This window comes from Haliotis asinina, chromosome 15 (genome assembly GCF_037392515.1).
Source record: "Haliotis asinina isolate JCU_RB_2024 chromosome 15, JCU_Hal_asi_v2, whole genome shotgun sequence".
NCBI lineage: Eukaryota > Metazoa > Mollusca > Gastropoda > Lepetellida > Haliotidae > Haliotis > Haliotis asinina.
The window spans coordinates 12,224,639-12,240,824 of NC_090294.1; the positions used below are offsets into that span (position 1 = coordinate 12,224,639).

At 40.0% G+C, this 16,186-nt stretch overlaps 1 protein-coding gene across 5 annotated transcripts in view; it reads left to right on the top strand.

Annotated features, from left to right (window-relative positions):
• LOC137265140 (exocyst complex component 4-like) overlaps window positions 1-13,392 on the top strand; it is a 30,806-nt gene extending 17,414 nt beyond the window's left edge. For 2 of the 5 annotated variants that reach the window (XM_067800455.1, XM_067800456.1), the window contains 15 exons: window positions 233-317; window positions 669-738; window positions 1,401-1,492; window positions 3,585-3,647; window positions 6,364-6,437; window positions 6,781-6,919; window positions 7,807-7,888; window positions 8,101-8,311; window positions 8,937-9,026; window positions 9,439-9,470; window positions 10,043-10,157; window positions 10,426-10,544; window positions 11,183-11,278; window positions 11,466-11,577; window positions 11,703-13,392. In XM_067800455.1, coding sequence (XP_067656556.1) covers window positions 233-317; window positions 669-738; window positions 1,401-1,492; window positions 3,585-3,647; window positions 6,364-6,437; window positions 6,781-6,919; window positions 7,807-7,888; window positions 8,101-8,311; window positions 8,937-9,026; window positions 9,439-9,470; window positions 10,043-10,157; window positions 10,426-10,544; window positions 11,183-11,278; window positions 11,466-11,577; window positions 11,703-11,879 — 1,557 coding nt within the window. In that variant the 3' untranslated portion in view covers window positions 11,880-13,392. The remainder of the gene's footprint in view (window positions 1-232; window positions 318-668; window positions 739-1,400; window positions 1,493-3,584; window positions 3,648-6,363; window positions 6,438-6,780; window positions 6,920-7,806; window positions 7,889-8,100; window positions 8,312-8,936; window positions 9,027-9,438; window positions 9,471-10,042; window positions 10,158-10,425; window positions 10,545-11,182; window positions 11,279-11,465; window positions 11,578-11,702) is intronic. The other 3 variants (XM_067800459.1, XM_067800458.1, XM_067800457.1) reach the window with 2 other exon arrangements.
• The last annotated feature ends 2,794 nt before the right edge of the window (window positions 13,393-16,186 follow it).

Here is a 16,186-nt window from a genome sequence, read left to right on the forward strand (position 1 = left end):
TTACACTGTTCCCTAAATATTCTTCTACAACTTTGACAGTTAGGTTTATGACAATGCATACTTATATTTCAAACCGGCTGCATCGTTTGCTCTCCATGAGGCTTCAGTGACAGCATGTGGAGCCATGTAGACAAAGGCTCGCTATGCAAATCAAAATAGTGTTATGCGCCCAACACTTAACAAACTTAATTTTTCATGTTGTTTTGACTTGTGTTTATCTCCCCTTATCCAGGCTGGTTACCTAGGCGACCAGGGTCTGATGGCTGGACTAAGCAAGCATCAGCTAGTGTGTAAACCTGCTGCCAATAATGTGACAGGTGAGTTGTGCAGCATATCCTGTTAAGCTGCCATGCTATACAAGGGAGGCCACTCTGCTGGTGCTGCTGGATAAGATTGTATCGTGTGTTCGTATTTAGATTAAGGTCATGTTAGAAATGCATAGTCTGTGTTTAAGAGAGGCAGCCAAGAAGCATCTGATATGTCTTCCCAAAGAAGTAAGCATTATGCTGTTTTAATGAAATGAACAATGTGGCCTTTGGTGGGCATCTAAAATCCCATGGTGATGGGTTTGAATCCCAGATGATGATTCATGATTTGTCAGATCCTTACTAATTGTTGGTTTTACCACAGCCGTTGTTGTATGCTGATCCCATGATCATCTGTTCCAGCCATATACAAGCCACTTCGAAGCTTCATCCAGGAGATCGAGAAGGCCATGGAGATGGAGAGCACATCGAGGTAGGGAGCCATGGCAACCTGTTGTATCTGAAATCACAGTACAAGACAGAACATCATCGGGTTGGACTTAATCATTATTGATTATTTGACATAAAGGTTTCTAGTGCATTCAGGGTTTTTTTGCTGAAAACGTGAGTGAGTGAGTGAGAGTGAGTGAGTGAGTGAGTGAGTGTAGCATTTAGCAGTATTCCACCAATATCACAGTGGGAAACACCAGAAATGGGCTTCACGTGTTATGCTCATGTAGGGAATGAAATCTGGATCTCATCGTGATCAGACGCTTTAACCACAGGGCTACCCTTACTGTGTTGACTGGAATGGAACACTGAAACCACTGACCTTTCCCCTGACCACTGATCACCATTAAGGGGTACCAGGTAGTAAGTGAGCTAACCATGGTGATGGCATGAGAGCATGTTTTACAAACACTATAGTACAGGCATATGTCTCAAACAGTGATGGACAGACAGATGCAAAAGTGAACAAATCTTGAATGAGGACAGTGATGGACAGACATATGCAAAAGTGAAAAAATCTTGAATGAGGACAGTGATGGACAGACATATGCAAAAGTGAAAAAATCTTGAATGAGGGCCAGTGAAACCCCCTTTGCTGTTTGCATTCAATATATATATATGAGTTTGTAATTTTTATGTTTGCAGTCTCCAGGAGTTTGTGACTGACTTCGTACAGAATGCATTCCTTGGCCAGGTTCATCAGAAGGTTTCTCAGAGCATCGACGCAGCCACACGAGGTATGTCTATGGTTTAAAGCTAACTACAAGAGATATCCCCAATATACTGTAAACAGCCACTGCTGTAGTGAAACATTCTGAAAGAGAGTCTGGAAATTATAGGGAAAATTTCCCCAAGCTTTTTGTTGTCACCATCAGAGGTGATAGTGTAGGGAGATTAATTAGGCTTTTGGTGAGGGGCATGTGGTTTTGCACGCCTCATTTCACCGACTAAAGTGTAAGGATTATTATATGTTTCCAGTCGGAGCAGAGATTTTTTTCTTTATGGATTTTTAGCCCCAAGAAACTCAGCCTTCATCTGCTGTGCCTCACAGATGACAATGGTCTCATTTGTTGGAGATGTTGACAGAGTTATGTCCTGTGGCTACAAGGCTATCTTGTCCCCTGTAGGTCTAGCTTCCCCAGATTGTGATCAGTGATCTGTCAAAGCTATTCCCAAGAGCTGCAGCACTGTGAGCTGTGAATTATCATAATTATTCTTTCATTGGCTTTTTACACTTTCCAGATCTGTCCATTGACTTACTATGTTATTGTCCTACCTCGCATATCTATGCTTTTATCTTAGTAAATGATGTCAACTTGCAGAATGGCAATTTTCAGTTTTACGAAACATTGGTAGGACCTCTGTTCTGTCAAGAATTTTGTTTGTTTCAAGGGAAACATGCAAAGTTCTATGTAGTTCTACTACAGGGGTGTGGAAATATCAACAAGGTCAACTTGTTCACTTGTTGACATGCGAACTGTTAACGTTTAAATGTTCATAGTCTACTTGCACATATTAATGAAAAGACTGTATGGACAAGCTTTATGGATGAACAAAACTTGTCAGTATATTAATCTCTAAATAATGCCACTCAAAGAAATGAAAAGAGTGTTTATTTCCAAAAATGGATCTTGTAATGCTTGCAATTTATTTATTTTTTATTGTAGGTAAATTGTTTTTCTTACCTCCAGCATGTCCAAAACCTCTCCTATGATTTTTAGACAATTTTGATGTAATTACATACACATTTCGAACAGCAAGGGTCACTAACGAACAGCAAGGGTCACTAACGACAAGTTCCTACTGTATTTTGCACATGTGGCTACATGGTATAGCATTGTCCAATTGGGGAGCATGCCAGAAGTGTAATTGACAAACCAGGAACAAAACAATGCTCTATCATTTGTATTTATCATACCTTTTTTCAAAACCATATCTAATACTTAGAAATGTGTTATAAACATGCCAAAGGTCAGCCATGTTTGAGGCAACTAAAGCTGATAGATTTTGTTTGTCCAGCGATCTCATGTGACAAGAACCTATCTGAGCATTGATTTTTTCCATATCCCTACAAATCCAGGCATTATTGTAGAGAATGATTTACCAGGTTTCCCACTGGTCAGGTGCTGTAGAGGTCACAGGGGAAACCCAAGATTTATGAATCTTTGTTTTTAACATAACTGTATCTCGTTTTTAGAATTGGTAGGCCCTGCAGGTCACTATACATTGACTGGAACACATAATTAAGACCCTTTTCACCTCGACTCACATCACATCAATAATAACTCAGTTATGTTGGGGTGAGACAGGGTCGTATCCTACCTCCCACTTTATTGCTGTATGTTACCCACTGGGAAGCCTGGTAATGCAACTGTATAAGAAAGATTAGAGCTACATTCCTAGGTCCTGTTGTACAATGCATTCCAGGAATATGTGTTGAAACATCTTGTGTACATCAGTGTATTTTGTGACCCATCCAGATCCGGGTTAGAACTGAGCTTTAGTAACCCATGCTTGTCATAAGCATCGACTAACAGAATCGGTGGTTAGACTCGCTGACTTCGTTCTGGTCATTGTATATCACCTTTGTAAGTCAGTACTCCGTGACACTGGATTGTCTGGTCCAGATATTATTGTTTACAAACAACCATCCTAAGGCTGGAATATTGCTTAGTGTGGTGTTAAATGACAAATGAACAGCAATAATGCATTAGTTTAGATACTGTGTGCTTTGATAAACGGTGACCCAAGAGAAATATTGTGATTATTAGGAATACATGTATGCACCATATCATGACTAAGCTACCAGCATCATCATCATCATCCAAGGTCTGATCGTGTTGCCGACTTTCTCATTACACTCAGTCATTGAGGAGGAGGATGGTCACAAGTGTAAGTGTGGTTGTCATGGAAACCAGACCACCTGGTTGCTATAGTAACCAGTAACTGGCACATCACCTTTACCACCAGCCCTGTTTGTATGATGTCATGTATTGACGGCCTGTAATGTGATGTCTTTAACTTGCCCTTGATGTCTCTTTATTTCTATACTTCGTCATATCCCATTTTCCATCATAGTTCCCATGCAATGGATGTGATATGTTGTCCACTTCTTTGTTTATGACGATGTCCATGCTTCAGGAGCCTGAAAGATATGCTGGATGTCTTTAGATTGCTGTTGTCATGGTTTATGAATTTTACTTGTTATATCTCCTTTGTGTTTTATATTTTGCTTGTACACAAGTTTCTAAGTATTGTTTTTGTTATATGCTAAATTTTTTCTGTGTCAGAATAGGAACTCCATTTTCTATGCATGCCATATAATATGTCAGTGGTAGCTCATTAAGTTCATGTGAGGTAATACCAAGTTGATTGTGTTATTTTAGACACAGTTGATACTCTTCAGTAATAGTGTTTCTTAGATATTGAAATCTTGAGATCCGGGAAATTAGCTTTAACATTTCATTGCATTGAATGTTTACTCAAATATTTAAACGTGACACTTGGCGACTTTAGGGGCACAGCATGGAATGAGTTAACTTCACACATGTTAGATTCCAAATTCTGAAGTAATATTTCTTGAGATTTAAACCCAAAATGTGAAGTCACACTGGCATGTCATCATATGTTGATAGTCCTCACAGCATCAGTCACTGCTTAGCCCGTTCCTGTTAGGGCCACTGGGATAGCCTGGTGGTCAAAGGGTTAGGTCATCATGCCGAGGACACTTGTTCAATTCCCACGTTTACGTAATGTGTGAAGCCCCTTTCTGGTGCCCCATGTCGTGATATTGCTGGAATATTGCAAAAAGCATTTTAAAATTATACTCACTCATACGCTTATCCAGTTTACAGACCACTTTCACATAGCATGAAAAAGGATCAAATTCACAAGCTGTCATGAAACGTTGAACGTGATTTAGTTTGTGATTATAAATTATTGAGTTGTGTAGTCTAGTAACGATAGTGTTTCAGTGTTTTTTTTCACCCTAAGCCCTCACCATGATTATAGTTGGAAGCACAATCCATATTTTCAGGCCAGATATAACTGTCAGTGCATGTTCTGTTTGCCAACTCCTTCAGAGTTCTATTGATGCTTGAACGTAGAACATATAAGATATTTGGGATGTTACTTTCTCAGTAAAGTACAGATTCTAGCTTTTTGGTGTGAGTGGTAGGGAGATGGTCAGTGGGTGTTGTCTGCTTGAGTCCTTGTCTGCAAACGTGATCTAAAGTATTGTACACAAAGCAGATGGCCATTGACTGAGTAGTATCAACTTTGTACCTGACTCTGACACTGTGGTTCGAATCCCAGATGTGATTCAAGCACCCCAAAAGTTATAGAATCAGTAATCTGTGAAAGTGTAATCCCAAATTTTACATGTTCTATTTTACCTCTTTCTAAAGCATTTACATGTTTGAACATATTACCCAATAATTAGGACTGATTATTCTTCAACGCCTGGCTTTATCTCAGCTTGTTGACCATGTCTTTCAAAAGCTTGCCAAATCCATGATATGAATGCAATCTGTTTTGCAGATTTTACGTACAGTTTAAGCTATCGATTGCTTGTACAGCATTACACTTTGTCACATTCTTGTTCGTGGCCATGTTTTTTGCACAATGTTCAGTAGCACGGAATGTGTTCTTCAGCACCCCTTCTGGGAAATCCAAGAGTCACAAGAGTTGTTGTAAGAGGCGACCAGTGGATCTTGAAGTCAGAATCGATGACTTGGTTGATAATGTGGCTTTGCATTCAGACTGAGAGGAATGCTGTTCACCACTATCAGTCACTGGATTGTGTGGTCCTGACGTAGTTATTTATAGACTGCCTTCATGTAGCTGGAATATTGCTAACAGCAGCATTAAACAAGAAACAAAGTACATTCACCATTGTGACATGAGTTTGTTCCCAGGAAGTGGCTCTGGATTTGTTATTATACATCCCAAAACATTATTTGGTAATGTACATGTTTTGAATTGTAATTGCCAGTGCGGGCATGTTTATTCAGAAGAGAAAATATCAATATAAATATTCACAAATGTTCAGTTGTCAAGGATACAAATTGCTATGCAGAGTTATGTCCCCTGCAGGATAGCCAAGGCAGATACTGGTACTCATTAGTTTGAAGCAAGGCTTCTGTTTCAAGGTTTGTTAACGTCAAACACCCATCCTTGAGAGGTTCACCTGAATGTTTTCAGCTAAGACCTTTAAGCTCTCTTCCCACGTCTCACTGCCACACTTTAGTAAAACCAAAAGTCTGTTCACTATGCAATTACTAGTGATGATGGTTTGAGACAAAATAGCACCACATTGTAACTTGTGTTAGTTGATCATAGTGCTCCAGTTGTTGTAAGCCATATGATTGTATGAGACTAACGGTCACCTAAGTGTTGTCAGATGGCCATGTGGAAGAGGTCCTTGCTCACTCAGTACTACTGTGACTTGTGCTTAATGGTATAGGTTCAGTGCATGCAGACATGTTCAAATAACAGAAAGAAGATAGTTACTAATAGATTGATTAATAGTTTGATTGTTATGCTCCCACCTGCATGATGCTCAGAGGTGATATGTGTTAAGCAATGAGAATGGATTTTTTACTTCCAGGTTTTGATGCCCTGCGGAATGTCATTGATGATAAGGTCCGAAGGGAACTTGGTGTGCCACGCCCACTTTTACAGGTACGACGTTGCTACAGATGGTGTTTGTGATTCCTGCTATCTCCATGCTGATGTTGTAATGAATATCTATTTATAAGTGATCATGTCAGTGTGTCATTGTTCATGACGTCACGTCACCATGACAATGAACCCCGATATATTCACCTTCATAGGTAATAAATCGCAATACAAACACAAAGTCAGCGGTCTAACCCGCTCAGCTGCCACAACTTCCCGACTTCCACTAAGAAAGTGTGGTCCCAGATATAACATATATTACATTTGACCACTTCCTAAATTGCTTTTTATAATGATGACAAACAGTTGTAAAAGTATTTTATGTGATTGTTCTTCTCCATTCCAGAGCACTGTGACAGTCGACCGTAACATTCAAGATCTGCAGGAGCTGATGCATGACCTGCCCGACTATGCAGACCAGTTCCTCAACATGATCTGCAATGTCCTCCGTGACTACCGCGATAAGTGCCACTCTGCATACAGAGGTAAACCTAAATGCTGGCTACTTTTAAACAAGTGTTACAGGTTCACTGCTCTGAGTGAGTGTGTGTGAGTGAGTGAGTTACATTTTTACGCTGCTTTTAGCAATATTCCAGCAGTAGCACGACAGGGGACACCAAAAATGTGCTTCTCACATTGTACCCATGTAGAGAATCGAACCTGGGTCTTTAGCGTGACGAGTGGATGGTTTATCTACTCTTATGTCGCTGACATAACAATACACTGTACTTATGTGCATTGAACCCTTGTAGATCCATGTTTAGATTGGTCCTCAAAAACCCACACTCGTTGTAAGAGGCAACTAGCAACTTTTGGTGACCAGATTCGTTGAATTAGTTGATGCATGTCGTTGCATTCCAAATTTGCAGATTGTTCCTCATGGTGTTCATCACTGAATTGTCTGTTCCAGACTCACTTATTATATTTTTCATTTATCCACTTATCTTTGGCAACTTTGTTGATAGTGTACTGTAACTGATTATATGGTGTAAATTTTGGTGAGCTACTTGTGAGTTTATTTCCTATTAGGGCAAAATTATCAGGTTCACATTTTTCGTACTGTGCACAAGGGCAAAATGCTACAATGCTGTGACAGCACATTTCTTCAATGATGTTACTTTCTACTTGCGTGTTGGCAGCCAATGTTTGAAAGTACATTTGGGCTTAATTTCCTCAGTTTTACAACTTAGGTTTTAAAACAGAATGTTATTTATATTCATGCCCAATATCACAGTGTGTTTACCATACTCATGCCTGAATTTCTGTTTATCTCTCGCTTTAGCTCGGGAAATACTAACATTTTGACACTCATGGCTCTCATATAATGTCATCTATTTATTATATTGTCCTGATTTTATTGTATTCACTGCAGATATTGTTCAGCATGGATCTGATGAGAAACGTGTGATCAGTGCTCAATGGGCAAAGGATGAAGACATCAGTAGGTTCCTTAGGTAAGATATCTTTTTGTGCAAGGGGCCCTGGAATACGTTCTCTGCATCCAAGGTTTGTCCTCTGTGACTTGTGAACACCTGATATTGCACTGGCTTGTCTGACATTATTTAAAGGTATATTGTGATATATCGGGAATGTTGACTGTAATGTTATGGGCGATATTACACATATTACTGTGCAATACATCAGACACTTACTCCCTCCACACCAGGTCTTTGCCAAGTTGGAGGACTCTTCAGCCTGGGGAGGGTCAGGAGCTGGACCGGACGATGTGCTCCGAGGAGGAGATGCGAGCTCTCAACTCAAAGGAAGCGGTCATCTTGATACGGAACTTATCCTCAGACGAGACCTTGATTCCTCAGCAGGAGATCATTACTGATGTCACTCAGATGAGGACTGTGGCCAATGTACATGAGAGTCTGGTGAGTTGGGGTGATACGTGAGGTGATACACAACTGAAGGAGACTAATTGATGTGTATTTGGGATGCTGCTCATCAATCATTGTTCACTGAGGAAACTAAAAACTGTGTATACTATCCATCAAACTATTTGACTCACTTAAAACACTCACTATATATATGTGTGTTTACATCAAATATTGATTTCTCCACTAACTTGGGGGAACCAGTTGCAAACTTTATGCAGATGAACTGTGCGAGGATCATGCATCAAATTGCTGAAACGCATGTGCAAATACCATGCATGTGAACATTTGCATTTTGGTGTAAAGTTTTGTTAAGAATTTGCCACTTTTCACTGATTTTTATCATTTACTGAACTCATGACAGCAATCTTTTCGTTGTTACAAATTTGTTTTACAATACATCAGTTCATGTGTAAACAGAACCTTTTAACAGTATGGAATATTTTACAAAATTTAGTGTTGAACAGTCGTCTGAAGTGCGTGGTTATATTTACACTGGTGAGTCTTAACTTTTGATGGGAAATATATTTAATCAGAAGTAGTAGTATTATATCATGGACCAAATTGACTTGTGGCCATCTGTGGTTTGCCTTGTTTGTTATTAGTGCACTTTGTGTATCAGGAATGGTTTGCTGGTCGTCTTCAGCAGTTCACGGATAGCTTGTCTGGTCGATCCACCAGCAATCTCGGACCTCCCGCAACTAGCCCAGCTGTAAGTGACATTATAGCACTATATCTTGCAGACACTAATCAATGTATTTTTGGTTTGTTGATCTTTGTCTAAATGTGAATACCAGCATCTTAGCATTAATTAAAATGTGACCCAGTGCTATTTTATGTTTGTGCAAACACTTGAGTGAGTGAGTGAGTGAGTGAGTGAGTTTAGTTTTTATGTGCCATCAGCATTATTTCAGGAATATAGCTATGAGCTGCTCATGATAAGGTCAGCACAAGTGCTTACACTATTTTGACTATTTTCATAAATATAGAATGACATTTTTGTTATGTATTTCTACAGGGTGGGCTCATTATTTGTGTCTCATTATTTTCTGCATTATTGTTTTCATGCTTCAGACTCTTGAGTGTACATGCATTCACTATAGCGTCTCTACCTCTCTTTGTAGGACATTCCACCTGTATCTGAGAAAACATTAGCGTGAGTACTGCAGTCAGGAAGTAAACATACTGTGAACTTTACTTATAGACAACATAAAGGGACCTATTATGAATATACCATTTATTTTTCCATTCTAGCTATTCTAGAATCAGGCATGGAAATTATATTAGCTATGATCATGTCAAGGTATTATGGCATACTGTCAGCCATGTCACCTAGCCTGACCATTAGAGCAATTTAGTTGTCTCAATCGTATTTGATACAGGAGACAAGTTATAACTCAGATATCAACATGATGACTCAGAATGAGAAGTACCCACAATGCACTTATATTCTTGTAGGTTCATTATGGTTTTTATAGAGAAACAGGTTCAATGTGGTAACAACTACAACCAACCCCCTGCCCCCAACCCCCAGCACACGTCCCCTTGTCCATGGGTATAAAATATATGACCCCCCCCCCAACTACCTCTATAGAAGAAAGTGGGTGACCACTCCCTTAAAATCACCATCCCCTCCATTGCTATAAATCATGATCAGTCTCTAATGTGTTTATGCACTGTGGCATGTAGTTATTTTGTCTGATCTGTCTATGCAATTATGTTTTGTAGTGCCATGAACACACTTGTCCAGGACTTCCGTGACCTGGCGGAGATATGTATGTTGCTGTTACATCTGGAGGTCAGAGTTCACTGCTTCTACTACCTGTTGCCAGTAGCTAAACAGGTAAATACTTAGCTGTTTAATTGTTGAGGTTAAACACTGAAAGTAATGGCTACCCAGTTGTCTTGTTAGTTCCTGGGAAGAGGTGTATCATGTTATGACTTAAAGAAACAGCCTCTTGTATTACAAAATATCATCTACCAATTAATAATGCATTTCAAGTGTGAATGATTCAGCAAAAATTTGATCTATTGTGTGTTATGGATATTTTTGAGTATGACATGCATATTTCACAATCAGACTGATGCATGTGTTCTACTTCGACTTTTAGTCCAACTATGCAGGGCCAATAGATGACCTTGACCCTGACTCAAATGTCTTGAAGCTGAATAAGGATCTGACAAGTATGGAGGAGGTCTTGGCACACAGCCTACAGCCCAAAAAATTCAAGTGAGTAGACCAAACACTGTGACACCCTAGAGGTCAGGCCAATACACGTAACACATACTGATATTTGATTTTAGTTGTTGCATTGAAAAGGGAAAAAACTCTTTGTATTTTTCTTCAACTGTTTGCCTACATTCTTGTTATTGGCTTTCTGATGCTTAAGAACATCCATTGCTTTCTTGATTATCTTATGAACAGTTGTAAAGACATGTCACAGACTAAGAACAAGTTTATTTTACACTTATTCTCTCACTTTGTGACACAACCTGCCTTGTTCAATAGAGAGTTACTCATGAAGGTCCAGGTTAAAATATTGATCTTCATTTACCCGTGCTTGTCATAAGAGGCAACAAGCGGGATTGGGTGGTCAGGCTTGCTGACTTATTTGACACATGTCATTGGTTCCTGAATGCGCAGTTCGATACTCATGCAGTTAACCACTGATCCAGACCCGATTATGTACAGACCACTGCCATATAGCTGGAATATTGCTGAGTGTGATGTATAACTAAACTCACTCATTCAACAAATTTGTGTGATTTGTATGTGTATGTATTAGCCATGATTTAAGTTCTAATTCGAGATAACTGAGTGAGTTATTAAGTTCTAAGGAGAAATAACCTACTGACTACTCCTGACAGGTACATCTTTGAGAGTCTTGGCTACCTGGTATCTTCCATCCTCATCAACAGCGTCCAGTTCCTGAAGAAGATCAACGAGAATGGCATCAAGAAAATGTGAGTGATGGTGTGATGCAGTTGTATGAGTCGTACTAATGCCAACAGAGTCATTAAGATTAACTCAGTCTTATTAATTCAGTAAACTCAGATTATGATTATCCTGAAGTAATGACCAGTGATTAATAAGTAGTTTGAAAGTTCTGCATGTGAGAATGAAATAACTGGCTTTGTGTTCTGGCTTTAGGTGCCGAAACATCCTGGCCATCCAACAGAACCTTACCAACATCACATTAACCCGTGAGTCGGACTTGGACCGGGCCCGGCTGTTCTACGAGCTGCTCTACCTTACCCCTGATGTAAGTAGAAAAACACCCTAACTACTGTTGCTAGGCAGAATTGATTCCATTATTGGCTGTCCCTAACATTTGAATTTCCAAGGATAAAAAATATGCCCTTGTTGATAAGTTTATTTCTGTTTTAGGACATCTTAAACTCAATAGCGGAGAAAGGACCACATTTCACCGGTACGGAGTACACCCAGTTGATCCAGTTGTATCACCGTAGTCACCCCGGCATCAAGGTGGCAGTGCAAGATGGCCATATGCAGAGGCTGTTGCAGATCATTGAGAAGGGACAGAATGAGACAATCAGCACCTAGACTGACACAGGGTTATGTCAGTGTTTCGTAACAGGCAATGCTACCAAATATACTGCATGAACTATGTTGCACACCTTTACATGTTATGAGCCACTGAAAGTGTTGATCAACAGTGTACAGTCCGCAATCACTGTCACACCATACAAGTAATGTACAAGGTTGTTGCTGTATTACACCATTGATGGAGCAAGTGGTGATGGAGCAGATGGATGGTCACTGTTACAGTGCAGATGAACTGCCTGGTGGTTTTGCAGCTGTTTGACACCAACTGATGAAACAAGCACATGGACAATGTGACAGTGTTTAGAGCAGCTGAACAATCAGGTTGGTGTACAATGTTGCAGCTGTTTAACACAGACGGATGAATCAAGCACATGCACAGTGTTTGGGTGTTTTAGAAGCTGAACAATCCCGGTTTGTGTGCTGTGTTGCAGCTGAATAAACCAGACGATAAATCAATCACATTTACAGTGGTACAGTTTTTAGAAGCTGAACAATCAGGTTGGTGTACAATGTTGCAGCTGTTTTTCATGCAAGCTGATGTACTTTGTTACAATGTTAAGAACATGTAAACAATCAGAATGATATACTTTGTCAAAAATACAGTTTTCATTCAAACCTTTCCAAAATATTTTATTGAGAATTTTGTGAGACAATGTCAGCTGGAGACATTATAGATCATAAATGCTAGAATTTCTAACTTTAGTATGTATACACAGTATGTGAGGGAAAAGTGCAATATATGTGAAGCATTTTGTTTCATTATTTCATAGCTGCGTTAATGGAGTAATACACATATTCTGTCTAGTCATTCTATTTCTTTTCTAGAGAATGTAAGTTCATGTTTGGAAGCACAGTCCTTGTGATCAGTGTGGTGCTCAGAGTTGCAATGATAGTGATCAGCACTAAATCACTGTTTGTACAGAGAAGTCAAGTAGCACCCAGTGTGATAATGGATTAAGTGGCACTGATTGTGATCTGTGCTGGAGTAACACTGAATGTGCTTAAGTGGCACTGAATGTGCTTAAGTGGCACTAAATGTGCTTACGTGGCACTAAATGTGACAAATGCTTTGAAGTACTGGCTGTGACAATAAAGTAACCCTTATTTTGACCAGTGCTTCAAGTGGTCTAGTGACCAAAGCTTTGCAGTACCACTAGCTGTATCTGTTTCCTCTGGAATCCTCAAGCACTTCTCTAGTTAACACTGCCACAATTAGGTCATGGTCAGTCTTTCGTTGTGATGGTCTGGTCAGAACCAGATATTGCTGGTCAGAGCCAGACATTGCTGGTACAGATGCTACATGATCAAATAATATTCATGCTACCTTTTGTCAGAAGAGTTGAGCATGTTGTGATGAACCTTGTAAATATGCTTCTGTAAAAGCATATCTTTTACAGAAATAACTTCTGTATATAAATGCTATATATTATTTTGTATATTACATATGTAATGTATAATGCTTTCAGCACATACACATGATGTCACAATATATGTAAAAACAAGAACGTCAGCATGTGTTTTTTGTTTGTTTGTGTGTGTTGGGGCGTGGAGTGTATTTATTGTTTTTAACACTTCACACAGTGATGCCCCATCTATATGATATTGGTCTGTAAATAATCAAGTCTGAAGTAGATAACCAGGGTTTAACATCATGGGTATTGATCAGTATGAATGGGATACAATGACACAAATCTGCACAAATCCAGTTGCTTCTTGCAAGTAAGTGAGATTACCTTTAAGCAGACTTTAGCAATATTCCACCAATGTATAGCAGGGAACACCACTGTAACTGCCTGTTTTGATAAGTTTAGGTTTGGGAGAACTTTCCTTTAGCGTGTATTGGCATGAGAGGGTCCGAACATATGTCCATGATAAAATGAGGAATGGTGTCTTGCGGCATATTTCCAAGACAGAATTAGAGACCTAATGAATTAGACGTGCTTCGAATAGGAACAATATTATAAGTTGTTTACTAGTCACGAGGGGAACACTGGTTGATGTATCCTCGATGTTTGTTTCTGTTCCCCTCGTTTTACGGGTTCAGAGAACAAACAAACATCGTGGGTACGTCAACCCATGGGCCCCTAAGGACCGGTGAACAACATATTTATCTTACCGAACACCTCAATGTTAATTTATACTTGTTTGAAGCACAGGTGCAAAACTTTTGCAGCCATCGTTAGATTTTCAGAAAAACTGATTTAGGGTTATCTCCTTTCTATCCATTTGCATTCGCAAGATATCGGTAATTTCCCAACATCGTACGTGATTCGATATTATTCGAGATAAAGGATTACGACCACGAAGTATGAAAGGTATTCGGCATTCCCAGAGGAGTACATAAAGAATGTTACTCGCTTGTAAGTGGGGTACATTGAAAATAACAAAAGAGCGGCCAGCCAATCAGAAGGCGACATTTATGGGTGTGGTAAGATAAATGTTTACACGTTGCAAGTACGATATCAGATTCAACGTGTCGCATATCGTGTGACTTGAGAGTTATGTCAGAGTCGTTCTTCTGAAGTGACTAACCCACATTAAGTCTTCTTGTTTCTTGACATGCACTGATATACTAAAGTACTTATGAAAGTCGCCTCCCATGCGCTATTTTATAGTTACTTCATCTCCGGCTCTGCAAACCGTGCGATGCAGAGTGGTGTCCCTTGGCCGATCAAGCACCTGCTGATCATGGATCGAATCAAAGGTCACACTGGTGATGGTCCTTTGTCAGTCCCATATAGTGATATATGGATATTTCACTCCACAAGTCTTGGAAGTAGTGCATTTGTGTCAAGTAGGAATCGACCACACCGATAACATCCGTATCTGATGGAACAGTCTTGAATGTATATTACGTTCAAAGTAAACCGATCTTTTCGACAAAAAAGACAACCAGTGAATGTTAGAACCCACGAAAGTACCAACTAAACTGCCACTGAACTGATAGTTCCTGCCTCACATGCCCATGTCTTCCACAGGCACGCCAGAAACCTGTGACTAAGGGGGATAGAGGTAGCCTAGTGGTTAAATCGTTTTGATCGTTACGCCGAAGACCTAGGTTCGAATTCGTCAAATGGATACAAAAGCCCATATCTGGTGTCCCCCGCCGTGACTTTGTCGAAATATTGTTAAAAGTCGAGTAAAACTTAACTCGCTGTCTCTGATTACCCCAAGCATCTGACACTTCAGTTGTTCTCAAATGCTCCGATATCAAAGCTCCACAACACGGATGCTATTCTCTGAGGGTAAAATAAGTAATAACACGTCATAGAAATAATTGCCCCGTTGTTCGAACGTGCCGACAGGTTATAGGATGTATCCTGTTCATGCTTGTCTGTCGGCACAATACGCGTGGTCGTCACTTTCAAGCCGGCGATTAAACGGGGACCCAAACGCTGTTTCGAAAGGTCACTTTGTGCCCTTTATGTAGTGAGGTCCACAAACACATCTGGAGCCATCTTCCAGTGACTGCGCACAACTAAGCACGGGGTTGTGGCCATGAGGTGGGAGGGTAGCGGACTCATCTTGCTGTGAAGCAGCTGTGTGGAAAATAGTTTTATACTAAACGCCCCTGACGTCTGTGAAATGTTACATGTGCAACTACCTCCACAACAACACGTTGTCTACACGAAAAGCAACGACACCCACAACGGCAGGTCTGGAGGGTCGAGAATAGTTAACATTTCAGCTATACCTACCTGTGACAAGTACTCGCCCTTGTAGCAGCCGAAAAGCTTTTAAAACGCTATTTCCTACCTGTAATATTTACATACACTAAGTGGATTTGTAAAGTTTCTATTCTGGGTCCATTGTGAATGACCTGTGAACAATTCGTGTCTTGCGTGAATTTTCCCTACTGTGGTCTGGGTTTGGGTGGAAGCAGTTAGAAGATTTTATACATCCAGATGGTAGATTTAGCCTCATGGCAACATGACACATTGCCTCTCCCATCAGGTGTGAAAACGGCAAAGATTCTATGTCTCCTCTGGAATTATTTGTTTTGATTGTTGGCCTTTATCTTCAGCATAATCGGATCATTCTGATTATATCAAAATGTTAATATCAGACCACAAATCAAAGACATATTGAGGTATGATGCAAATTGATGCGTGTCATCGTGTCTCAACTGCGGAGAAGGATGCTCATGATGTCAGTGACCGGATTGTGTAGTCAAAACTCGACATCTTCAGACAGCAGTCATACAGCTGGAATATTGGCAAGCCACACAAGACCAATAACAGCACAGCAGACCCTGTACCAATACAATAATCTCTGTACCTTGTCACTAATGCGGCATGTGCCAT